Raw genomic sequence first — 26,471 nt, forward strand, 5'->3', positions numbered from 1 at the left:
AACGAGAGGAAGCCTCCTCGGCGGCAGGGGGCGCTGCGAGGGGAATTTGGGCGACGCAGCCAGTCGGGGAGGGAGGGCGAGAGAGCGAGCAAGGAGGCCGCCCTTCGTCGGTTTTTGTGCGAGGAATCGGGAAGAAGCGAAAGTGAAGCGGGTTCGCCTCGGGAGGCAGGCAGGAAGGAAGGGGCGGGCCTGGTGCGGAACCCGAGAGGCGGTCTCCTTCCCCGCCGCCGCCGCTACTGCTCATGAGGAGGAGGAAGCGGAGCAGCGCCTGAGGCCGAACATGTCTGGCAACGGCTTCGACCGCGCGCCCGGGGCGGGGCGGGGCCGAGGCGGAGGCGCCCCGCTGGCTCCGGAGAGCGGGCCCCGGATGGGAGGAGGAGGAGGGGCCGGCCACCACCAGGAGCCCCTGCGGCCCCCCAAGACCGCGCCCCCGCCAGCCCGCACCCCCGCCGCCTCAGGTAAGCGCCGCCATTCGTCCCAGGAAGGAGGACAGCCAGTCAGGATCAGAGCCAGAGAAAGGTCTTCTTCCCCAGACTATTCAGATCCAGTCATAATAATAAGGCCCAGAGTCACCTCAGGTGGATTGCGGGGAGTAATAACAATAATAATAATGAGGAAGACGACCCAATGTCACCTCAGGTGGATTGCAGTTCATAATAATAGTAAGACCCAGAGCTGCCTCGGTTGGATTGTCATTAATAGCCTCAGGTAGATTGCAGTTGATAATAATAGTAAGATCCAGTGTCACCCCAGGTGGATTGCAGGTAGCAATAACAAGAAGTAATAAGTAGTAATAAGAAGGAATAACAAAACCCGATGTCACGTCAAGTGGATTGCAATTACAGTAGTAAGAAGAAAAATAATACCCAGTGTCACCTCCAGTGGATTGCAATTCATAATACAGTAGAGTCTCACTTATCCAACACTCGCTTATCTAACGTTCTGGATTATCCAACACATTTTTGTAGTCAATGTTTTCAATATATTTTGGTGCTAAATTCGTAAATACAGTCATTATTACATAGCATTACTGCATACTGAACTACTTTTTCTGTCAAATATGTTGTATAACATGATGTTTTGGTGCTTAATTTGTAAAATCATAATGTAATTTGATGTTTAATAGGCTTTTCCTTAATCCTTCCTTATTATCCAACATATTCGCTTATCCAACGTTCTGCTGGCCTGTTTATGTTGGATAAGTGAGACTCTACTGTAATAGGAAGAAGAAGACTCAGACTCATCTCAGGTGGGTTGCAGTTCATAATAATAATAATAAATAGGAGGAAGAGGAACCAGTGTCAACTCAGGTGGGTTGCAGGTAGTAAGAAGAAGAATATGAGAAAGAAGAATACCCAGGGCTCACCACGTGGCCATATAACCCAGAATATAAAAGTAGAAAATCCCACAATATCTGCTTTGAATTGGGTTCTCTGAGTCCACACTGCCATATAACCCAGTTCAAAGCAGATAATGCAGAATTTTATTAAACTGTGTGAAAGGGGCCCCAGAGTCATCTAGGGTGGAATGCAATTAATAATATAATAAGAGGAAGAAGAAGACCCAGAGTCATCTCAGTGGATTGCAAATACTAACAACAACAACAACAACAACAACAACAACAACAACAACACATAAGAGGAGGAGGAAGACATCCGATGTCAACTCAGGAGAGTTGCAAATAATAAATAAGAGGAAGACAAAAAGCCAGAGTCACCTCTGGTGGATTGCAATTAGTAATTAGTAATGAATAATAATAAGACCCAGAACCGTCTCAGGTGGATTGTCATTAATAATAATGCTAAAATCCAGCATAGCCTCAGGTAGATTGCAGTTGATAATAATAGAAGATAAGGTAGATTGCAATTAGTAGTAATAATAATAATAAATAAGAGAAGGAAGAGGAACCAGTGTCGTCTCAGGTGGATTGCAATTAGTAATAATATAATAAATAAATAAGAGAAGGAAGAAGACCCAATATCAATTCAAGTAGATTGCAAAGAAGAAGAAGAAGAAAAAGAAGAAGAAAATAAGAGGAGGAAGAAGACCCAGCTCAGGTGGATTACAGTTAGTAGTAGTGATGATGATGATAATAATAATGATAATAATAATAATAATAATAATAATAATAATAAATAAATAAGAGGAGGAATAGGTAACAGTCTCCTCAAGTGGATTGCAATTAGTAATAATAATAGGAAGAAGAAAAGACAGTCATCTTGGGTGGATTACAATTAATAAGAAAAAGAAGAAAGAAAAACCAGAGTCATCTCAGGTGGAGAAAGAAGAAGATCCAGTGTTACCTGAGATGGATTCCAATTAGTAAATAACAACAACAACAACTGTAATAAGACCCAGAGTCACTTCAGGTGGATTGTTAATAATAATAATAATAAAAAAAAATAAGAAGAGAACCCAGAATCATCTCAGGTGAATTACAATTAATAATAATAATAATAATAATACCCAGAGCCGCCTCAAGTGGATTGTCAATAATAATGCTAAGATCCAGCATAGCCTCAGGTAGATTGCAGTTGATAATAATAGTAAGATCCAGTGTCACCTCAGGTGGATATTACCATTAGAATAATAATAAATAAGATTAACTATTGCCTCAGGTGGATCGTAGTTAGTCATGATAATAGTGAGAACGAAGCTCACTTCTGGCAAATGGGCACTAATAATAATACCAAGATCCAGTGTCACTTCTGGTAGATTGTGATTAGAAATAATAATAATAATAATAATGCCTCAGGTCAATTGCAGTTGATAATAATAGTAAGATTCTGTGTCACCTCAGGTAGATATTGCCATGAGAGATAATAATAAGATCCACATTGCTTCAGTTTGATTGCAATTAGTAATAATCATATTAAGTTCGAGCATCACTTCGGGAAGATTACAGTTAGAAATAATAAGACCTGATGTCACCTCAGGTGCATTGTAATTAGTAATAATAATAAGATCGAGCGTTGCCTCAGGTAGATTGCAAATAGTAATAATGATAATAAATAATAATAATTTGAAAAAGAGTAGGGTTGCTCCCAGTAGATTGCAGTTAGTCATAATAACAGTAAAATCCAGTATCACCTCAGGTTGATTGCAATTAGTAGTAGCAGTAATTGCAATTAATAATAAGATTCAGGGTTACCTATTTACTAATTTCAATTAGTAATAAGAAGCAGGGCTGCCTCCGATAAATTGCTATTAGTAATAGTAAGATCCAGTGTTGCCTCAGCTAAATTGCAATTAATAACAGCAACATCCACCATGCCTCAGGCAGATTACAATTAATAAAAGTAGTTTCCAAGGTCGCCTCAGCTAAATTGCTATTAATCTTAATAATATGATTCAGCACAGTCTCAGATAGATTGCCATTAGCCATAATGATAGTAAGATACAACATTGCCTCAAGTGGATTGCAATTAGTAATAATAATAATAAGCTCCACTATTGCCTTGGGTAGATTACAATTAATAATACTAGTAGGATACAGTGTCAAGTGAATTGTAAAGAATAATCTCGGTAATAATACGATTTGCACCACCTCGGGTAGATTGCTGTTAGCCACAATGATAGTAAAATACACCATCACCTTATATTGCGATTAGTAATAATAATAAGATCCAGGATTAACTCAGGTAAATTGCTATTATTATTGTTATTGTTATTGTTGTTGTTGTTATTATTATTATTATTATTATTATATAAAATGCAGCATCACCTCAGGTGGTCTGCAAATAAGATTCAGTGCAGTTAAAATTGCAGTTAATAATAATGATTCAGCATCACCTCAAGTAGATTGCAAATAATAATAACAGGTTCCAGGATTTCTCAGGTAGACTGTAATTAATTCGACAGAGAGAGAGAGAGAGAGAGAGTCACCTCAGGTAGATTGCTAAAAATAACAAGATTCACTGTGGCCCCAGGTAGATTGCAATCAATAATAATTATAAAATGCATTGTCTCTAGGAGATTGCAATAAATAATAGGATTCAGCATTACCTCAGGAAAGTTTCAGTTGGTAATAATTTGCATGGTACAACTTTATGTTCTTCCTGCTCTGCTTCACCCATCTGCTCTTATCTTTTCCCTCTCTTCCATCTGAGGCTCTTTATTTTAAAGGAGAAAAGGGTTGGCATGACCCCTTCACTCCACTTAATTGAACTTATCTGTATTGTAGAAGAGGCAGTCAATATGGCATGTTTTGCAAATGTAGGTAGAGTATTCCTTGAGATTAGAAGTGTTCTGTCCTTCAGGTTTTTAAATTTTGCATATACATGAGGAGATATCTTGGAAATGGGACCCAGGTCTAAACATAAAATTGATGTAACTTTGATTTACACTTTATACATCTAGCCAGTAGTTAATTTTATATGCAGTATATTGAACTATCAGAAAGCTGTCACTATCTCAGCCCCTCACCTGGACAATTTTGAAGTTTGAAGTATTTCAGATGTTCAAATTCTGGATAAGGGATACTAAGTCCAACTAAGATGGAATAGGGGCCAGGAAATTGGGGTGATAGAAAATATACATTAAATGCTGCAATAGACAGCTTTAATTTTTGCCCCAAAATTTGCTTTCTTTGAGCTTTTTTCTCCTTTAAAAACATGTAACTGGTAAAGACAAACACCTTACAAAGTAACTCAAAATACCTTTTGTTGAGTTTGAAATGCCATAGACTTATTGGAAAATTCAGCAGAATGTTGTATTTACATTGTCAAAATTATGCAGTTCCCCGTCACTTAACTGCCATGGTTTAATTCTGTAGAATCATGGGAACTGTAGTTTTGATGAAACACCAGCAGTATTGGCAGAGAAGGCTAAAGAACATATAAAACTGTAACTCCCATGATTCCATGGCCTTCAGTCATGACAGTTAAAGTATCAAACTGTATTAAGTTGATAGTGTAGATGCACCTGAAGAAGAAGGTTTAAATTGTTCCCCATCCTCTGCTAAGGCTGCTCTCCCCCAATTTGGGGTTGTGGAGGGCTACTAGTGAAATTCATCAACTGCATTTTCATTTTTTTTTCATGTCAGAAGCGACTTGAGAAATTGCAAGTTGCTTCTGGTGTGAGAAAATTGGCAGTCTGCAAGGATGTTACCCAGGGGACGCCCAGATGTTTGATGTTTTACCATCCTGTGGGGGGCTTCTCTCATGTCCCCGCGTGGGGAGCTGGAGTTGACAGAGGAAGCTCACCCGCTCTCCCCAGATTCAAACCGCCGACCTATCAGGCAGCAGTCCTGCTGGTACAAGGGTTTAACCCATTGCACCGCCAGGCATTTTGATGAGCCTCAGGAGCAGTCCATTACATTTTCCTTAGAAACTTTGGAAAGTTGTGTGGTTTACTTGCCTCTTAAAACATGGCTTTTTAAAAAAGCGAACAGGCATTGTATCAAACAGGTTTGATTGTTTTTTGTGGGAAGGGAGGTGGCTAGCTTGAATTCTCTTTCTTGCTGTGTTCCCTCAAGTTGTTTATGACTGATGGCAACCTATTATGTGGTTTTCTTGGCAAGATTTGTTCAGAGCAGATTTGCCATTGCCATCCTCAGAAGCTGAGAGTGTGACTTGTCCAAGCTCACCCAGTGGGTTTTAATGGCCAAATGGGGATTTAAATTCTGGTTTCCAGACTTGTAGTTAATTGCTCAAACCACTACTCTACCCTGACTTCTCTTGAATTCCTGTATCAGTAAAAAAAAGTAGTAATGGATGGGGGGAGTTCAAGCACATTTTACAATTAGTGAAGATTTTAAAATCCAGTTTGTTCAAATGTATGTCAGAATCAAATTGCAATATTTACTGAATCAGTTGGAGGGTGAATTCTTCAGCCTTCTGCAGGTCAGATGACATGGTGGGGAAAGGGTTGCTATATCCTAAGATTGCTATGCAATGTTCTCAATTACGCTCCTTTGTAAATAACTAACTAAAATCTAGACAATAGCAATCTGGTCTAGTGAGAGATTGGTACAAATCTCTATTTTAATACAGCCTTGATCATAACCAAGCCAGGGTGAATTCAGTGTTCATTGGCTGAATGACCACTTCTCAGGAGTGGTTTAGTTGTAGAGTTGGAATAGATGACCCTAGGGGTTTCCTTGAAGCGTATGATTAGATTTTTTTTTTATATTACACGTTCATTTGTCCTTCAAGTTACTTTGTAGACTCTCAGACTGTCAGTGATTGAGTTGATTTCTTTTGTGGATTGTTCTTGTTTTGTTATATTTGGAGATTAAGCCTTTCCTACAGTCATTCTTTTCTCTCTCTCATTTGTCTGTTGTGGTAAAATGCAAAATGCCCAAATTGATTGCTTATGTGTACAGATTCAAGTGAGTTTCATCTAAATAATCTAAATAATTAGAGATAGGAAATACAAGATGGAATGGAAGTGAATAAAACTAGATAAAATAAAGTAATCCTTTTTCTGGTGTAGAGTATTTCTTCAGAGAATTTTAGTCCTCTCCAGTGGAAAAACTGATTTTCACTGAATAGATACAGCCTGCTGACAATCAGAGCATGTCATTTCTGCTTTGCTGCATCATGGTTTGCTGAAGAACATAATGGAGCATTTTTATCCCATTACATTACATTGTCTAGGAGAAAGTTTTCCAGTGGCATAAAGAAATAGATTTGTTAGGGCACTTTTTAAATCCCAGTTTTTATTTGAAAGGAACATGTACTTAATAGATGAATTGATGTGGGATCTCTACATTGGAGATTGAACTCTGTGATATTCTGCTATAAAACGTGACACTGTGGATTGAAATATCATTTCCAAATATATGTGTTCAATCAAATGATATATTTTTCTGGTTTATTAATATTTTTAAAAAATATTTTATATTATTGTTGTGATCCTTCAAGTCATTTCTGATGTATGAGGATCCTAAAGCAGACTTATTACATAGTTATTTTGGCAAGATTTGTTTGGATAAGGTTGCCTTTCCTTCCCTTGGGGTTGAGTGTATGATCTGATTAAGGTGGGGAAGTAGGGCTTCAAACTTTGATCTCATAATTGTAGTGCAACGCTCAAACCACTGTACTATGCTGGCTCATAAAATTATATATTTGAGTTAAATTTACATGTATTTGTCTAGCTGGTGACTTTGAAATTCCATAATTCTATATTTTCTATCAGAATTTGTAAGTTATAAATATAATTTATTGTTCCTGGTTATTGTTTCCTTGCTTTATTGAAATACTCAACTATTTAATATGGTTTTAAACCATTTCTCAGAACAGGCAAGAGTTACATCTTTATCAGAAAATAATTGTTCAAGCTCTGCAATGACTAAACCTAAGGTGATTATGGCACCAACGTCAATATCAAAGCTGTCAGTGAATGCACCTGAATTTTATCCTTCCGGATATACTCCTGATTTTACTGTAAGTATTTAACATATTTTCTCGCACCTGTTTACAAGCAATTTAGGCAAATGTGGAAGAGATGTCATTGATCTTCAAAATCGTATTGATTTGTCCTAGAAATTTCCTTTGTTCCTGTGGAAATCTACCACCATTAGCTCAATTTTAAGATACAGTAGAATCTCACTTATCCAACCTTCACTTATCCAGTGTTCTATATTATCCAACAGGCTGCCTTTTAGTAGTCAATGTTTTTGTAGTCAGTGCGATGTTTTGGTGCTAAATTTGTAAATACAGTAATTACTACATAATGTTACCGTGTGTTGAACTACTTTTTCTGTTGATTTGTTGTAAAACATGATGTTTTGGTGCTTAATTTGTAAAACCATAACATAATTTGAATTTAATAGATTTTTCCTTAATCCCTCTTTATTATCTAACATTTTTGCTTATCCAACATTCTGCCAGCCCGTTTATGTTGGATAAGCGAGACTCTACTGTATTGCTTTCTCTTAGTCGCTTCAGAAGTGCTATTCTTCTGTAGTTTCCTTATAGAATCATACAGTCGTAGAGCTGGAAGTAACACCAACATTCATCTAGTCCAACCTCCTGCCAGAGCAGTAATCCATAGCAAAAAATCCCTGAAGGATGGTCATCCGACTTCTGTTTAAAAACTTCAAATGAATAGGAATCTAATCTTTTTACTGTGATACAGTTCTTCCACTCATGAAATGCTTCCTAATGTTTAAGTCTTGTAATTTGAATCCTGTTTATTTGGGACTTCCTCTATGGAGCAACAAAGGGGGCAGGTTGTTTTATGGTATCTTCCATGTTTATATTTCAGCTAAGCCACCTAGCCTGTTGAGGAATTGAATATCTGTTACTGCATAGAACTGTGCAGTTTTAAACCATGGGTATCTGGCATGTTTTGGTAAGAAAACAGCACTGTAGTGACATCTATTTTGGTTTGGCCCTCATGTTTCCTATATGTACAATATAAGACAAGTCACAAATGATGTTTTTTAAGCTTGTTGCCCTTATTTATTTTCAGGATTCTTCTTCGGAAGACGGGAGTGGTGGATATCCAACGCTCACAGAATATGTGCAGGACTTTCTAAACCACCTTGCAGAACAGCCAGCTTGTTTTGAAACTGAAATAGCACATTTTTCAGAAACTCTAAATGGTTCTGTTACTACAGATGAAGCATTGCAAGAACTAGTTGAACTCGTATACCAACAGGTAACTTCATGCATCTGTGCATGAGTGTAACTGACAAGTGAACATTACATTTATACAAAAACAGTAGTGACTTTCTAACACCTTAATGGAATTTAACAGTGCATTCCTTTAAATTGTATAGAAGACTGAACCAGTCAGAGAATTCAAAGAATGGGATGTTAATTGTTTGCACTGGGAATGTGGTGTTTCATATAACTTTAAAATAGTAATTAAAAAGCCTTTAAACACTAACCTGCAAAGCATTTGTGCTCACTTTATCTATCTTCAACTTCAAGTTAATTTAAGAACATCCTTTAGCAGGTTTTCCCTCCCTTCTCACTTGGAAAGGCAAGCATCCAAAACCAACCCAAATACTGCACACTAGCTCCTCCAAGAGGAAGCAGGACCCAGTACTAGTACTTGCATCCATTCCCAAGCAGATGATACTATGAGAGCTTAGGGGGGAAAGCTCTTTTTTGCTGTGCTAGCCTTCCATTCCCATTTCCCCCTCCCCTCCCCAGGTCCTTTCTACTATTGTTGCATCTCTTTTCCAACCCTTCAGGAATAAAAGCTTCCCTTACTTCTTTTTTACTCCCCCCCCCAACATCTGAACCCCTTTATTTCCTAAAACTATGTACAGAGAAATAGCCTAGGAATGTTGGGGGGTGGGCTCTGTGTTTTTTTACTTCAGCCCTTAGCAGGAAGGAGACCTGCTCTGTGATGGCAGAGCATGAAGAAGATACCTACTATGACTATATGACCTTTGGTCTCTCCCGATTCTATGTCCTACCACCAAAATTGTCATCTAGAAGCCATCATATAGGTCACAGTCTCCCTGCCCTCAAAGAAAGTGGAGAAAAAATAAGGCTGGCAGTCTGAAGGGTTTAGAAGTTTTCATTGTAGGACCTGCTTTTCCTAGCACATCTAAAGGGAATAAACAGCATCCTCTGAGCAAAATTCTACTTGTGCCCCTCCAGTAAGCCCTCCTATTATGTTTCTATACAAGAAGGAGATAAAGCCAGAAGAATAATGTGTGTAAGTAACATTATGATTTCAAAAGTTACTGATACATTCTTAGACACTAGTGCTGTGCAATCGATGAAAAAAATGCTTCAAAACTCATAAAATTAGAGGGTGCTGACATTTCTTTTCTAAAGTATTTCTAAAGTATTAGTGAATATTTTGTTACTTTTTCATTATAGTAATTGCACAAGTGGGGAAACGTCAAGGGCTCCTTTCTCCTTCATTTTTACAGATATTGGGTGAAACTTGCTACAGTGGTAGAACACATTTACCACTGTTAGCCCATCAAGTCTCAGAACGTTTCACTTTTCCATGGATTTTTGGGGAATTTTCAAAGTTTTTATAAATTCTCCTTGAGTTTTCTATACAGTGACACAAGATAATGGGATCATTCCCCCCAACTTTCAGAAATATTCTTGCATCTACTGATTTTAGGAAATTTTTAAAATTTTGACAAAAACATGTTTTAAAAAAAGCCACAACAGCTATCTCATTGAATGTCTCTCATATTAACCAATAGAACTTCCATTTAAGGATTTCTTCCCAGCCCAGCACAGAGATTTACTTACTTGAAGTATCAGTCAGTCCTCCTCTTTGCAGATTCAAAAATGTATTGAAACACTGGCTAGCTGCTGCTACAGAGGAACAAATCTTTCCCTTATCCTGGTTTGGACTTTCTGATGTTGAGCAAAATTTTGGGAAATGAAGATTCAGGCAGGGCCTTTTGTGTTCTCTGGCATAGGGCTCCTCAACGTCCCAAACGACATATCCCAGAACTCGTTGCTTTCTCAGTCTCTTTCCCAGTAAACTCTGCTTTCTCCATGCTGCTTTCCTCTCCTAATGATCAGAGGCCATTAATTTAAAGAGAAAAGGCAGCATTTTGGTTTTGCTTTGCTTGCTTGCATTGAAAATGAAACTGACTTTGGGAGGCTTCCAAGATTTACAAAATGCAAATGAAAAGTATTGGGCACGTTTAGATTCTTAAGTTTTTGGCATAGGCCATGCCTGAGTGTCAGATATTGCATTGTAAGTACGAATTTAACTAATTTGATACGACTAATGAAAAAATTGTACATCCCTATTAGACACCTTCAGTGATTTATAAATGTTTTACACGCTGCAAACCTTCCAGAGTCTTGAGATCCTCGTATCAGGATTTCTTTTGCTCCCACTGGTTGGATGAGAGAACTTTCTCTGTGCCTGCTCCCACCCTGTGGAATTCCCTTTATCAAGGGGCTAGGATAGAATTCCTTCTGTTCTATGGCTCAGATCCAGGCTATTTGGCAGATCATATCTCCTGGCATGAACCTGCCCGAATCATGAGATCCTTGGGAGAGGCATTCTCGTGGTGGGAACACAAGAGAGGGCCTAATTGATGGTTGGCCTGCAACTCTAGAACTTCCTGCCCAGGGAAGTCAGAATGCCCCCCTCCCTGCTGTACTTCCGGCAGCAGGCTAAAACCTTTTTATTCAGGAAAGCTTTTAAAGAATAAAGTTTTTAAGACCAAAATGGGCATGCTGTTTTACATAGTTTTAACAGGTTTTTACATTATTTATTTATTGGTTTTAACTGTATTCTTAATAAGTTCTGTGTTTGATATATTTTAATGTTCGTGCCTAGGGGATAAAAGCCTTGTGACTTGAAGGTTGGGTTGCTGACCTGAAGGCTGCCAGGTTCGAATCCCACCCGGGGAGAGCACAGATGAGCTCCCTCTATCAGCTCCAGCTCCATGTGGGGACATGAGAGAAGCCTCCCATAAGGATGGTAAAACATCAAAAAACATCCGGGCGTCCCCTGGGCAACGTCCTTGCAGATGGCCAATTCTCTCACTCCAGAAGCAACTCAGGTTGCTCCTGACATGAAGAAGAAAAAAACCACTTCGAATTTCCTTTCAGCAAGAAGAGGCAGGATATAGATGATGATCCACTTGAACATCAGGAAGAACTTCCTCACTGTGAGAGCTGTTCGACAGTGGAACTCTCTCCCCGGGGCTGTGGTGGAGGCTCCTTCTTTGGAGGCTTTTAAGCAGAGGCTGGATGGCCATCTGTCGGGGGTGCTTTGAATGCGATTTCCTGCTTCTTAGCAGGGGGTTGGACTGGATGGCCCATGTGGTCTCTTCCAACTCTACTATTCTATGATTCTATGATGATGATGATGATAATTCTATTTTCCTTAATAGGCAGAAAGTGTTATTATTCAAGTACATTTTTAAAAGTAATTGCTTGCTTATAAAGGGCCTTTTATGGCACATGTATGCTCCCTTGTAACTTGGTTATGATTTTATTCCTTTTCAAGATTTTAATGGTTTTACTGTGATTCAAATTGTGCGTTCATTTTACTTTTTAGGTTTTAAAATTATTATGTTTTTAACTTTGTGAGCTGCCTTGGTTCCCATGTTGGGGGAAAGGGCAGTGCCTAAATGGAATAAACAGTTAAGAATTATATCTGTGACTGTGTAACAATGAGACACATGTTTTGTCCTTTGGCTTCTTCAGATTACATTGGGCCCTTGGCATTCAGCGGAGTTTAATTCCACTATGCTCAGTGAATACGAAAATCTGCGAATTCTCAGGTCTCATTATATACAATGGCGTAGTACAATTGTGTCTTTCTGCAATATGGCAAAATCATGTTTTGCTTTATGGATTGCTGTTACTGAATATTTTCAAGCTGTGGGTGGTTGAACCTGTGGTTGCAGAATTTGTAGATATGGAAGTCCAACTGTATATTTTTAAAATACCCTTTCTAGTAAAGCATCCCATCATAAAAATTTGGTCAGTGATCAGAAGGGTATCACAGGATTACTGCTTACATAATGATTCCATCCTCCCATTTCCACCTTGTAACCAGAACTTGTTGTGATGCCCCAGATGGTGTTATTTCTTGATGGTTAGAACAACCTTTAAATGATTCATCTGATTATGTTTAGATCTGTGTGGAAGGAGGGAAACTGGAAGGGAAAAAAAAGCTGTATATGAGCCAATGACTTGTTTTATGGTATAGAATGGTTTAGGATTGGACTAATTTGAGCCACAATCATGCACACTTAAATCCTGCTGAAATAACAGTTTTGAGTTTCCATTCAAGGTTGTTTGAACTTAAAATGAGCAAGGAAGCTGCCATCTTCTTAAGGACACATGCTTGAAAGAATCTAAATCCACAATTTCCACTAACCATGGATCATCACTTTCCATATTCTATTTAAGTTTTTACAAAGTCTGTGAATAAACTGGGACCTAGGCATCCTCTTTGTGTCCTTTGTATCCTTCAGTAAAGATTTCCAGAAAAAACTGTCTCTGTATTCACTTTCATTTTCCTCTTTTCCATTCATGAAGGTTAGCACTGATGTGGTTTTGTGATTTGAGAAATAGAGATATTTTAGAGGCAAAATTATGCTCTAAATAACTTAAATAGAAGGAAAAGGATGCACACTTAATTAATGTGTTCACACAAAGGAATCTTAATCGTCTGAAGAAACTGTAGATCTTTTAATCAACAGGCTGGCACTGGAAAACAACAGTTGCATGTGCCATTTAAAAATAAATTAGATTTGTACTTTGTTTCTAGAAGAGAACTAGGCTTGTAGGAAAATAGCACAGAGATTCTATCTTGCAAGCTGTAACTCTCTTTCCAGGAAATAAACAGCTACAGCATGCAAGACAGAATCACTCTGCTATTTTCTTGACACTTGATATTCTTGACCTGATGTTGTGCCCATGAAATTATATCTATGGAAAAACTTGGAGGAGGCCTTAGGCATCTTTGTTCAATGCCTCTCCTTTCATAAGGAGATATGAATAGATAATAAACCCAGGGGTTCTCAAACTTTTAAAGCCACAGAGCCCTTTTTTGAAGGAAAAGTTTCTTGTGGAACTCCAAGAAACTTTTGAACACAGGGGCCACACTGCATTTTAAAATTTGATAGGTGAGCTGAACTAGTGGCAGATGGATGGAAAATATTTGTGTGAACTAATTGAAAAAAACGAACAATTCCTATGAACACTGCACATATCTTATTTGTAGTGCAAAAAATAGAAGAAAGAATTTTAATATTTAAAATTAAGAACAATTTTAACCAACATAAACTTAACAGTATTTCAGTGGAAGACCCCATGGTCCACTCAGTCCAACTTGTTCCTGCCATGCAGTAAAAGCACAAATGAAATCACCCCCAACAAATGACCATCCAGCCTTTGAAATAATAATAATAATAATAAGCATCATCATCATTGGAGCAACCCAGGGGTCACCCAGTCCAACCTGCTTCTGCTTTGCAGTAAAGGCGCATTATTTGATACCAGTGACATGAACATGCATGCTTCCGCCATGTAATAATATGGAATGTGATGACCCATGGTCAGTGGAAATTGTGGATATGGAGGGCCCACTGTATACATTAAAATAAGAGCTGGGTTTCTGACCCTTTAGTGAAGGGCTGGATGGTGGGCTGTTATGAGAGCCTTAAAAGCTAGTTAATGCACTGGATGTTATTCAGTTGAAATTCAGGTAGTGCATTCCAGGAGAATTTTTTTCCCCAGAAGAATGTTTCACATAAGTCCAAATCCTGTCTTCCCACAAAATCATCATGTTTTTTATTTTACAAATAAAATTGTTCTTTTGTTTTAAGGCTACATCTGTTCCAAATTTTTCATATATGGGTGCAAGGCTGTGCAATTACCTCTCTCATCATCTCACCATTAATCCACAATGTGGTAACTTCAGACAGTTATTACTTCTCAGGTGAGTATGTGTTGCACAGCATGCTCAAAATACTTTTTTGGAGGGGGGAATTGTGGCATTTGGTTAATTAGATGATTTCAAGAAAGATTGTCCAACAGGCATTCACAACAGTTTTTTATGTTCTCTAATTTCTGATCACTTTACATCCAAGGGCTTTTTTTTTGGAGACTGAAAAACTAATCAAACCTCTCCTTATTTCCACTTGTATTCAGGTGTTTTGTCTTGAATGTTATAGTAAATAACTTTCCCAAATTCCATTGGAAGAGACCCTGGTACTAATAGCAGTACAAGTGGTGTCAAATTGGGGCAGCCCTCTGCCATTCCACAGTTTTGCCCCCATAGCAAAACTCTGAATAGTTATTTAATAGACTAGATCATGAACAGCTGCATTCATGACATGAAACACACAGATATGTAATTAATTTTCCATAAATCAACCCATCTTTTTCCTTGGTATCTATTTATAACTTTATATTTTTACTCAGTATTTTTATCTTGATTATTGCTTTTAACAGCAAAAACTGAAAACATTAAATTATGGAAAAGCAAAACCATGATGCAAGTTTTCCTTTTTAGGTGCCACAAAGAGTTTGAAAATAGAAATGAAGCTGCAAAGGGAGATGAAGCTGCACGAAAAAGATTCCATGCATTTGTGCTATTTTTAGCTGAACTTTATTTAAATCTAGAGGTAAAAACATTTTTATCTTAGTTAGAAACATTTTTTTAATTCATAGCAATCAGAAATTTATTGAGGAAGGTGGCATCAAAGTACACTGTAACATGTATCCAACCCCAAGAATGTTTGGAGCATGACAGATTTCTAGGGGAAGAGCATTCAATGTAATAGGTGCCACCACATTAAATACCCTGCTCTGAACAGCTCCCAAGCAGACCGTAGGAGCTTGTAGCATTAACAGGAGGGTTTCTCCAGATGGCCTTAAATACTGAGTTGATCTGTAAAGAAGCCAATGACTTCTCAGATATCCTGGTTTGTGTCTTAACAAACAATAAAACATTAAGCCTGACTTGTTAGGAAATAGGCAGCCAGCATAATTCCCAGCTAGAGTAGTGTCATTGAATTGGTAAGGTTTATGTAAGTGATACATTGATATGCTTACTGATTTAGTCATGCTACTCCTTTATTCTGCCTTGGTCAGACCAAACCTGGAACACTGTGTCCAGTTCTGGGCACTGCAATTTAAAGAAGATGTTGACAAGCTGGAATGTCCAGAGGAGGGCGACTAAAATGATCAAGGGTCTGGAGCAAAAGTCCTATGAGGAATGGCTTAAAGAGCTGAGCATGTTTAGCCTGCAGAAGAGAAGGCTGAGAGGAGACATGATGGTCAAGTATCAATATGTGAGGGGAAGTCATAGGGAGGAGGGAGCAAGCTTGTTTTCTGCTGCCCTGGAGATTAGGATGCGGAACAACGGCTTCAAACTACAGGAAGGCGATTCCACCTGAACATTAGGAAGAACTTCCTCACTGTGTGAGCTGTTTGGCAGTGGAACTCTCTGTCCCGGAGTGTGGTGGAAGCTCCTTGGAGGCTTTTAAGCAGAGGCTGGATGGCCATCTGTTGGAGGTGCTTTGAATGCTATTTTTCTGCTTCTTGGCAGGGGGTTGGACTGTATGGCCCACGAGGTTTCTTCCAACTCTATGTTCTATTATTCTAGTGTGTTTGCTGTAATTGGAAATCATAATTAGACCAAGGCTTTATTCTTTTACTTTTTTCGTGTACAACTAAATTGCTGTAGTGAATTAAGAACTTTTTCTAAACAGAAATTCCTAAAACGCTTCCTTTTATATCCTATTAGATTGCAGACCAATATATTTTCTGTGTGCAGTTTGGTTAATATGGGGAACTACAATTCCAGATACATATTTTTTCATAATTTCCAATATTTTTAATTTGACAAGGCAGTGGTTTCTAAGATGACAAGACTAATCTTAACATCTTGTAACTGTTCACATTTTTTTATATATTTATAGATTAAAGGAACTAAAGGCCAGCTAACCCGAGCAGAGATTCTTCAGACTGGACTTCAAGAATTATTACATACTCTATTTTCTAATCCTGTGGACAACAATTTAACATGTGCAGTAAAGCTACTAAAAGTATGAGCTTTTTATTATTTGAGAATGTTGCTGGTTGCTTTACACAGACGTTTGATTTTTGCACACTTAGAAGAGTACTGTATACAAAAGGTGAATTTGATTGAGATCATCAGTCATTCATGAAGTTCATGTATAGATATGCCACAGTCTCTGAGTAAGCTACTTCATCTGATGGTTGTGAAGATGGAAAGGGTTGATCCATCATATACCATTCTCTACTTTTCTTAGAGAAAAGTGTAAAATAAAAACTGTGTTGTCAAAGGCTTTCATGGCCGGGATCACAGGGAAGTATTCTCTCCTGACGTTTCGCCCACATCTATGGCAGGCATCCTCACAACCTCTGAGGATGCCTGCCATAGATGTGGGCGAAACGTCAGGAGAGAAAACTTCTAGAACATGGCCATGCAGCCCGGAATACATACAACAACCCAAAATAAAAACTATTTATGCTATTCATATTGAACTTCAGCCATTCCATGAATGGAAGGCACTGATTTTTTTTTCTCATCCAATACCATGATACCTTCAAAAGGGAGTCAAATCTTGTCTATATTTATTAGGAAATAAACCTGAAAATTTAAAATGTGTCTAGTCATTATGCATAGTTGGCCACCACTTCAAAAAAATACAACAGTTTTCCAAGCCCTTCCCCCCCCCAAAAAAACCAGCATTTTAATCTAGTTCTTTGTGAATTTAGCATATCTGGCAAGCCATTGACAAATGTTATTGGAGTTCTTTATGGCATGATTATTCTTTTAAAAATATTAATTGTGAATGCTATATAGCTTTTCTGACTGCTATATATTATAATAATAATAATAATATATCCATGTGTAACCTATCTAATTGATATTTTTGCAAGTATTTCTTTAAAGATTTTTAGAAAAGAGTAAAAGGTTTTATACAGGGAATTGTTATCTGTAGTATGTGACATAAATTTTGCAAGTATATCTGAGCCACATTTACTTTTTGTGGATAAATAAAAATATATTATTAATAAAAATATGCTCTTTTCACATTTCACCACTTAGTTCACAGGATCTTGCAGACATTTTCACTCCTCATTGACTTTTCCACATTTTGATGAAATATAAACTGAAAAAGGTTTTAATTGGCATTGCTGTACACAATGTCCACAAGAAACCCAACACTGTTTTTTTTATCGTGCCAGAAGCTAATTGAGAAAATGCTGTAAGTCGCTTCTGGTGTGAGAGAATTGGCCATCCACAAAGACGTTACCCAGGGGATGCCTGGATGTGTTACCATCCTGTGGGAGGCTTCTCTCATGTCCCTGCATGGGATGCTGGGACTGACAGACAGGAGCTCACCCCGTCTTGTGGATTTAATCCACCGACCTTCAGGTTTTAAGGTCGGCAGTTCAGCTGTCACAAGGGTTTAACCCATTGTGCCACCATGGCTCCTACTCAACACTGTGAAAGTGCTACATACTTTTGTTGTGAAACAAAAGCTAAACACATAAACCAAACTGGTACTTCTTTGTTGCATAGTACTCTCACCCACTGAATCAATACTTGGAAGAACGTCGCAGTAAAGGGGGTGAATTCTTATTTAACCAATAATTGCAACAGTTTTTGGCTCCTGCACAGTGTTGAGTATCATATAAACATCAAGTGTTAACAATGCCAAATTCATCCATCTCAGTTCTGGGTTTACAAAAAAATGTGAAGAGTTTAAAGTATTGGGGAGGGGGTGTGAATATTTGTGCTTCATATTACAGAATTACATTTCTTTAGAGTTAGTGAGAAAATGCTTTTGAAACAGGTTGAGCACACAATCAATGATGTAGAAATTTTACTGATTTTTGAAATCACTTTTGAAAATGCCTTTGCTAATGGCATGCATTCCCCAGTTGACAGGTTCTGTGCTCGAAGATGCATGGAAAGAAAAAGGGACAAGTCATATGAATGAAATCATACAGAAAATTGAAAATGTTGTTTTGGATGCAAATTGCAGCAGGTAGTATGAAAATTCTAGCGGCCTTTTTAAAAACCTTTTATTTTTGCATGATAATAATCCCCTTCTATTTCTTAAGAGGTTTGTAGCAAATGGAGGTTTTTAAAGCTTTCTGCTCAAATCTTTAGCTAAAGATTGCCATTGTGTTGTTTGCAGTACAAATTATAGTAACATATCTGCCATGTTTAATGCTATTGCCAAGTATAATTTAGTCTTGTATTGCTTAACTGCCTGGTTTATGACTGTTCATTTTACGTGTGCAGTAGAGTCTCGCTTATCCAACATAAACGGACTGGCAGAACGCTGGATAAGCGAAAATGTTGGATAATAAGGGATTAAGGCAAAGCCTATTAAACCTCAAATTACGTTATGATTTTACAAATTAAGCACCAAAATATGTTTTACAAAAAATTGACTGAAAAAGCAGTCCAATACATGGTAAAGTTATGTAGTAATTACTGTATTTATGAATTTAGCACCAAAATATTGCAGTGTATTGAAAATATTGACTACAAAAGCATTGACTATTGAAAGGCAGACTGTGTTGGATAATACAGAACATTGGATAAGAGAAGTTTGGATAAGTGAGACTTTACTGTATTTAAAGTTATATTACAGAATGCCAGTACAAGTATGCTCTAGGGATCCTGCAAGAAATAAATGACTTCTACACATCCTAGAATAGTTCTCTATAGTATCTCCATCATTTAGATACTGGTTTAATAAAGGTCAATTTGGCATTGTCAGTGTGGGCTAGCCAGTAAAAGGAATTGATACTTTTGGAATAAACCAGTATGAAATAAACAAGCAAATATTGGGATGGACAGGACTAATCCTTTTTTGGTACATGAAAGATAACAGACAATACCAGGCTGTGGAGCAGGCTGGTAAACAGCTGCTGCAATAAATCACTCTGACCATGAGGTCATGAGTTCAAGGCCAGCCCGTAGTGGGGTGAGCACCCGTCAATTAAAAATAAAACATAGCCCCTGCTCATTGCTGACCTAGCAACCCGAAAGATAGTTGCATCTATCAAGTAGGAAATAAGGTACCACTTATAAAAGTGGGGAGGCAAGTTTAACTAATTGACAATGTTGGAAGTGAGGAAGTGCCGTCAGAGGGGATGATGAAGCAGTTGCTCCCCCCTGTGGCCAGAATCGAACATTCCCTCAGGAGAAGGTTAAATTACCTCTGCGTCTGTCTGTCTCTGTCTCAGTTCGATGTGTTTATGGGCATTGAATGTTTGCCCTATATGTACATAATGTGATCCGCCCTGAGTCCCCTTCGGGGTGAGAAGGACGGAATATAAATACTGTAAATAAATAAATAAACAAACACCAGCTTGCAAGGTCTGTTACAGGAAGTCCTATGGAATAACTTAATGGACCTCCTTTTAAAAAAAAGCCAGCTTGAAATCCATGTAGATGTACTGTACTATTGCATTGCTTTTTATAGCTGTTTTTATTGTACAGTTACATTTTTATTGCTGTTGTTATTGTTGCACCGATATATTTGTCCCTCTTTTTTCCTAGTTCAGGATTCAAAGCAGCTGATAACAGTTAAAACAAACACAGCTAAAAGTAAACAACATACAAAAAGTTTTAACTGTTGTTTAGCTATCAAAAATAAAAACCTGTTAAAACATAAACCATTAAAAACAAAACAGCTAATTTAAAAAACCCAGCACATTATGAAAGACCCAGCCTTCTCAGGCCTGCCAAAATAAAAAAAGTATTTTCCTGCCTATGGAAAGATAACAAGAAAAATGCCAGTCTGACTTCTCTGTGAAGGGTGTTCCAGAGTCTGATTAAATTATTACCATATTTGGATTCTCTCTCCCCCCCCCCCCCTCTGCTTTGTAAATTGTAGAATACATTGTTATGCACAGATGAAGCATATTTGTTATGCTAGCTTTGTTAACAATCTGACTGCTATAGTCTGAGCCACCTTGGGGTTTCCAAACACATTTCAGTTAACTGGGGATATTCTTTCTTCAACCTTTAGAGAAGGACAGGAAATAAATCTAAAGAGCTGTAGCTGGCAAATGCAAACACTGAAATGTTTTTGTGTCACATTTACTTAATATATATATGTTGATAAGTTGCATTTATATCAATTGCATGACAATAGTGACCTCATTTTAAAATCATAGAAAAATGTGAATGATTATTACTTCTAAGTTTAATTCCCTTTGACGATGAGTTAGTTTCTTATTTAGTTTACTAACAACTATGAATTAATTACAAAATTATATCAAGAGTAGTTTTTATACCTTCCTTTCATTAGTTCTGATTGCAATTAGTATGAATAAATTTCCCCTTAGTGCTGGAAACATTGGTTTTTATTTTGTATTTTTGTCTGTTTCAGAGATGTAAAGCATATGCTTCTGAAACTAGTAGAACTACGGTCAAGTAACTGGGGAAGGGTACATATAACTTCAACATACAGGGAAGCAACTCCAGAAAATGATCCCAACTATTTTATGGTAATACTTTTAGATAGATTTTATCAGAATATACATGAGTGCTAAGTTTGAGAATTTAGTGGAAACTTATAAATAGTTGTGTTTTACATTTTAGAATGAACCAACATTTTACACATCGGAAGGTGTGCCATTCACCGCAGCAGATCCAGGTATGCCAACGTTTCATTTTTGTCTGGGTTTTTCAGCAGAAAATAGCTGTAGCTTGGATTGCTAATAACCGTATATATCAGGCTTGGGCAAACTTCAGTCATCCGGGTGTTTTGGACTTCAACTCCCACAACCGGCTGTTAGGAATTGTGAGAGCTGAAATCAAAAATATCTGGAGGGCTGAAGTTTGCCCAGACCTAGTATATACAATATGCTAAATATTAGCAGTTGCTTTTTATATTTTTTGCAGAGTTTAAATTGTTTGTCAAGGAATGCTGCTATGGGAAGATTATTTGGATACTTTACTGTATATCCATCCATGATAAAACACTAGCATGAGAAGCTTAGAGGGAATTGTCTTTGGAAAACGCATAGTTCAGAATAAGTAAAGATGATGAAATGGAATGAAACAATGATACACCTAAATAAAGTCTCATGATAATCATAACATAGGTCAAGCTTGTGTGTTTTGTTGTCTCTGAGCAAGTATCAATTGGTATATTGTTGTGTTTATTATAGATATTTTGAATAAAATACTTGAAAGAACAGTCTTAATTTTTTAAAAATATCACTGTCCTAGATTATCAGGAGAAATATCAAGAACTCCTTGATAGGCAGGATTTGTTTCACGAATGTGAAGAAAATGGAACAGATTTGTCAGGAACTGGAGACTTGTAAGTTCTGTTTTTCATATTTGTTTCATACCTTCAGTCTGATGTTTAGAAGCACTGCGTTAGGCACTGCTTTTCAAAAACTAACAAGCTTAAAATAATTTGTGGCTTATATTTTTTTAAAGTCCTTTTCATTTCTAATATGTTTATCTTCTTACATTTTTGCCTTGTTGTTTACTTTGTTATGACATCAAACTATCGCAAATATAGATAATAATAGTAATTCATTCCCTTGCACAAAAATAATGCTGAATTTAAAAATATTCTCTGAACAGCTGGCCTTTCAGTGCAGCATCTCTTCTGTTTCCAGAATTACTGTTTGTACAATACAAGGAAATGGAAACCAAGACCTAGAAGTGTTGAACATTTGCCCAAGCCATTTTGCTACTACGTGCACAAAATAATTTATCTTCTTCGTCAGTTATTATATACTTATTTATAGTACGACTTCCTCCCAGGAAGTACATTCTTCCCCATTACAAAGCAAATCTTCAAAATTGGAACACAAATCATTCCAAATCAGAAAGCAAGGCTAGTTTGCATTGCAAGGATTCCATTCTTAGAAACAGCTGCATTGGGACACTCGGTGAATCCCATTGATGGAATATATTAGTTGAGGATTCCATGATACAGACTTGGATAGTGAAGCACTAGCAGGATAGTTTACAAAACAGAGCAATTCTGCATCTTTCAGCTTACTTCTAAATTTCCATTCAGCAAATCCATCTGTAGCATAACTGCCAGCAATTTTATTCCTGGTGAAATTGAGCTGCACAGAACGTTGTTGCATCATATTGATATAATCAACCAGAGATGTGAAGGCTCAGAAGAAGAAAATTTAAGGGGGAGAAAGCAGGTTTATCAATACTTTCCAAATCCTTTCCTCCCAGAAAAATGTTCCTTTTGGAATCATAAATAATTTTTAAGACAAAGATGTTCAAATATGTACTCCTCCCCTTTTTTGTAAAAACTATGTAAACCTATGTATAGTATGGGATCATTGAAATTCCTGACTTCGGTATCATTTTCTTGGGGTATTTTAATATATATATATTGGATGGAATGCTTTGTGGTTCCCTTTGTGGTTCCATTCATATCAAAGGAATCTGAAAAAATAATGTTCCTTATCAGAATAAGCTGCTCTTTTAATACTCCAAACATTATTCTATTTGGCCAAACAAAATTAGATACAAGACACAATAATAGATTGTATGATTCCTAAAGTAATAAAGTGAATTAGCACCTGTAAAGGATATTAATACTACTTTTTTTCCAAACATTTTCATTTTTTCTGGGGGGAAATGAGAATAGTTTTTTATTATTTCCATAGCTTCAAAATTTGCAGAAATGTTATGTCTCATGTGGAGGTTAATATTTTCATATTGGTATTTTCTTTTACCTCAGAGATTGGTGTGTGTGTATATATATATATGTATGTGTGTGTGTGTGTGTGTGTGTGTGGGTGGGTGGATATGGCAAAATAAGAAACTAACAGATGCATTTATTACAGATACTTTGACGATGATGATGATGATGATGAGATGGACCCAGAAATTGAAGAAGCATATGAAAAGTTTTGCTTAGAATCAGAACGCAAGCGGAAACAATGAAACACTGCACATAATTATTAATGTTTGTGTTTTTTAAGGAAACCAGCATAGGTTTGAATAGCAAGTAGAAGGGAAGCAAAATCCTGGCTCAAGTAAAGCAAATTAAGTTTTTCCAAGTTATGCAATTATCATTTTGTCAAAATTCTGCCAAAAAATGTAAACAAATCCTGTAACTTAAAAACAATGTGTATATATCATAGTTTATTTTCTGTACAGGTAAATAAACCATGCTTAGGCTGGAACAAGTTCCTTTTTTTTGCTGAAAGTAAAACCCTTCAAACCATAAAGTAAATTTTGACTTCTTTGTGGAATCAAATTGAACTACTCTCTTCCATATGGTACATATTTTAAATTTATGGGACTGTCAGATAAGTGTTTAATTTTTTTACAATCATGAACATTGGAAGCACCCAAGGAAAAACTGCAAATAAGTATTTTCAAAACAGCTAGATATTGAGTAGACATTATATCATTCATTAACATTATCTTCATTAACTTGATTTAGTTTGGATCTCATGCTAATGATTCTCCCACTAGGATGAAGAGTGCACAAAAATTATAGCTTTCCATAATGAACTAATAGGCCGAATCATAATCAGGATTGCTTTCAAACAGTGTTTAACCAACCCACTTCATAAGGAAACTGAGAGCTCCCCATTTTCATGTTTTAAAGCAGCCTTTCTTTCCAAGGCTTAAGTTCAAAAATGCTGCCACACAACTAGCTTCATCATGAATCATTGGCCTTTTTGGCTGGAGAAGATGGGAGTTGTAGTCCAAAATCTAGAGACATTGGTTTTAGGAAAACTGGTTTTAGAGGATTCAGAACCTTCTGCCTCAAAGGAGCCATTCTCTATTAATTTCCACTCTTGAAAATACTTTAATTGTTTTTAGTTAAAAGTGGCACAAGCATCTACTTCCAAAATGCAAATACTGCATTGTAATGCAACATAGCATTTCTGCTGCTCTTAGTTTTTGTTAATTTAGATATATTATACAATCACAATCAGAAATAAAGCAGTTTCATGCTACAGAAAATAACCCATTCTGAATGAGTCTGTTGGTCACTGTATTTTCGCTTGTAATCATCTGTTTTTGTCCCTGTAAAAATTATCCCAGGAGACTTCTAAATTGTTTGTTCCTCATTATATTGAATAGATGAAGTAGAGTCTATTTCCTAACACCAACTGTGTGTGTAGACCTTTCCAAGAAGTAGGTTAAATAGCATATATAAAGACAGAGATTGTAAATATGCATGTAAATAGTGCTCTTTAATATTGCACTGTTATAACTCGGTACGGTTTGTGTCTGTTAATGCAGCTAGCATCTACTACATCTGGTTCTTCCATTTCTTTAGTTAACAGCATATTTTGGAGAGAAAAAATAAACAACTTTGTTTTGTTGGGTATGTTTTGGTCTTCCTGTTTGTTCACTTATATTCTTAACACAGAATCTTCCCAAAGTTTCCTTTCTCTGCTTTCATGCTAAAGCAGCCTCTCCATACTTGCTGGCAAGTGCTTCCTTAACATTTCATTTTTCATTATTATTATTATTATTATTATTATTATTATTATTAAGCAAACAAGATAGATATGCTGGATTTCGTATCACAAAATCACAAGCCGAACACTTCCCAAGTGTCTAGGACTGTGTGATGTATTTTCGGATGATGCCCGCAGATCCCAGTAGGGTGGCCTTTTGCAGTTGGCAGATCGTAATTTTGTCAATGTCCATTGTTTTCAAATGCTGGCTGAGATCTTTTGGCATGGCACCCAATGTGCTGATCACACCGGGACCACCTGTACTGGTTTCTGCCAGAGTCTTTGAAGTTCAATCTTGAGGTCCTGATACCGGCTGAGTTTTTCCTGTTGTTTTTCGTCACCTGGGATGGCAACATCAATTATTCAAGTAACCTTTTTCTTTTCCACAACTGTGATGTCTGGTGTGTTGTGTTCCAGAACTTTGTCAGTCTGGATTCGGAAGTTCCACAGTATCTTTCCGTGCTCATTTTCCATTATTATTATTATTATTATTATTATTATTATTATTATTATTATTAGTTTTAATAGATAACACTACAATTAAATATGCAGCGCTGTACCATTTAATAAATTAAAATAAAACAATATTGCAGATCAATTTTTTGCAGTACCTCTTTGAGGATGTGTCAGTGGCCATTCTCATTTTCACACAGTTGCATCCCTCCTGATACACACAACCTCATACATACATACATACATATGTCCTCTATGGTGGGTTATTTTGTATATTTGCAGCCGAAAACACAGCTAAGAAATATGAATAATAAACAACAATTCTCTGTCCAGTGACTAATCCACCAGAGCCTTTGACTATTCAAATGTCTTGCTGAGCTTCCAATTCACTCCTTGCATGTTTTCTTTTGTGCTTCTCAAATATTAAGAGTTTAAAGTCTAGAAAAACATGGGCCACTAGTATTTCTGATTTAGGGGGTGGGAAGGGGGTTAAGAAAGCAGATCTATAGAGACTAAGGGTGCATCTACACAGCAAAATGAATGCAGTTTGACACTGCTTTCGCTGCCTTGACTCGTTGATAAGGAATCATGGGAATGATAGTTTTACAAGGCTTTTGGCCTTCTCGTCCAAAGGATGCTGATACTTCTCCAGACTGCAAGCCAGGGTTCCATAGCATTTAGCCATAGCAGTTAAAAATAGTGTCATTTTGAATTTAATTTACAGTGGAGATGCACTCCCCACCATTTTAGTGGATGATCCAATGTGTATTGTGATTGTTGCGATGCCAGCCTAAAATTATGTTTACACTCAACGCAAAGGTGTCATTGACTCAAGCCACCCAAGCGAACCATTTTTGGATTTTAGAGCATTAGAAAGTCCTGTATTGCAAACTTGGCCCTCCAGGTGTTTTGGACTCCAACTCCCACAATTCCTAACAGCCTACCGGCTGTTAGGAATTGTGGGAGTTAGAGTCCAAAACACCTGGAGGCCCCAAGTTTACCCATCCTTGTTTTATAAGGTTCCTGAGTGCTTCGAGTCGGGGGCGTGGCTAAAGATGAAAAGTGGGCGGGGCCTCAGCTTTCCCAGGGATTGGCGACTTAGTGGCTGGCCCTTGAGAACGCCCAAGCCAC

General features: G+C 37.3%; 1 protein-coding gene across 2 annotated transcripts; it reads left to right on the plus strand.

Annotated features, from left to right (window-relative positions):
- The first annotated feature begins 84 nt into the window (after window positions 1-84).
- Window positions 85-24,754, plus strand: paip1 (poly(A) binding protein interacting protein 1). Of its 2 annotated transcripts, none has more exons than XM_003216195.4 (11): window positions 85-458; window positions 7,240-7,388; window positions 8,419-8,607; window positions 14,237-14,349; window positions 14,926-15,037; window positions 16,337-16,462; window positions 18,333-18,439; window positions 20,804-20,921; window positions 21,016-21,070; window positions 21,649-21,742; window positions 23,250-24,754. In XM_003216195.4, the coding sequence occupies exons 1-11, from the start codon at window positions 281-283 to the stop codon at window positions 23,347-23,349; spliced, it is 1,341 nt and encodes a 446-aa protein (XP_003216243.3). In that variant the 5' UTR covers window positions 85-280; the 3' UTR covers window positions 23,350-24,754. The 2 variants fall into 2 exon arrangements, with proteins under 2 accessions (XP_003216243.3, XP_062828500.1); XM_062972430.1 differs by having other exon boundaries at window positions 306-458; window positions 7,245-7,388.
- Window positions 24,755-26,471: the final 1,717 nt, after the last annotated feature.

The sequence above is a fragment of the Anolis carolinensis genome, chromosome 2, assembly GCF_035594765.1.
Source record: "Anolis carolinensis isolate JA03-04 chromosome 2, rAnoCar3.1.pri, whole genome shotgun sequence".
NCBI lineage: Eukaryota > Metazoa > Chordata > Lepidosauria > Squamata > Dactyloidae > Anolis > Anolis carolinensis.

What these genes read in the sequence shown, in the direction of transcription:
- paip1 (XM_003216195.4), top strand. Translation starts at nt 281, where the DNA reads ATGTCTGGCAACGGCTTCGACCGCGCGCCCGGGGCGGGGCGGGGCCGA. An exon ending in CCGCACCCCCGCCGCCTCAG is followed by an intron (nt 459 to 7,239) that starts GTAAGCGCCGCC and finishes ACCATTTCTCAG; the next exon opens with AACAGGCAAGAGTTACATCT. An exon ending in GATATACTCCTGATTTTACT is followed by an intron (nt 7,389 to 8,418) that starts GTAAGTATTTAA and finishes ATTTATTTTCAG; the next exon opens with GATTCTTCTTCGGAAGACGG.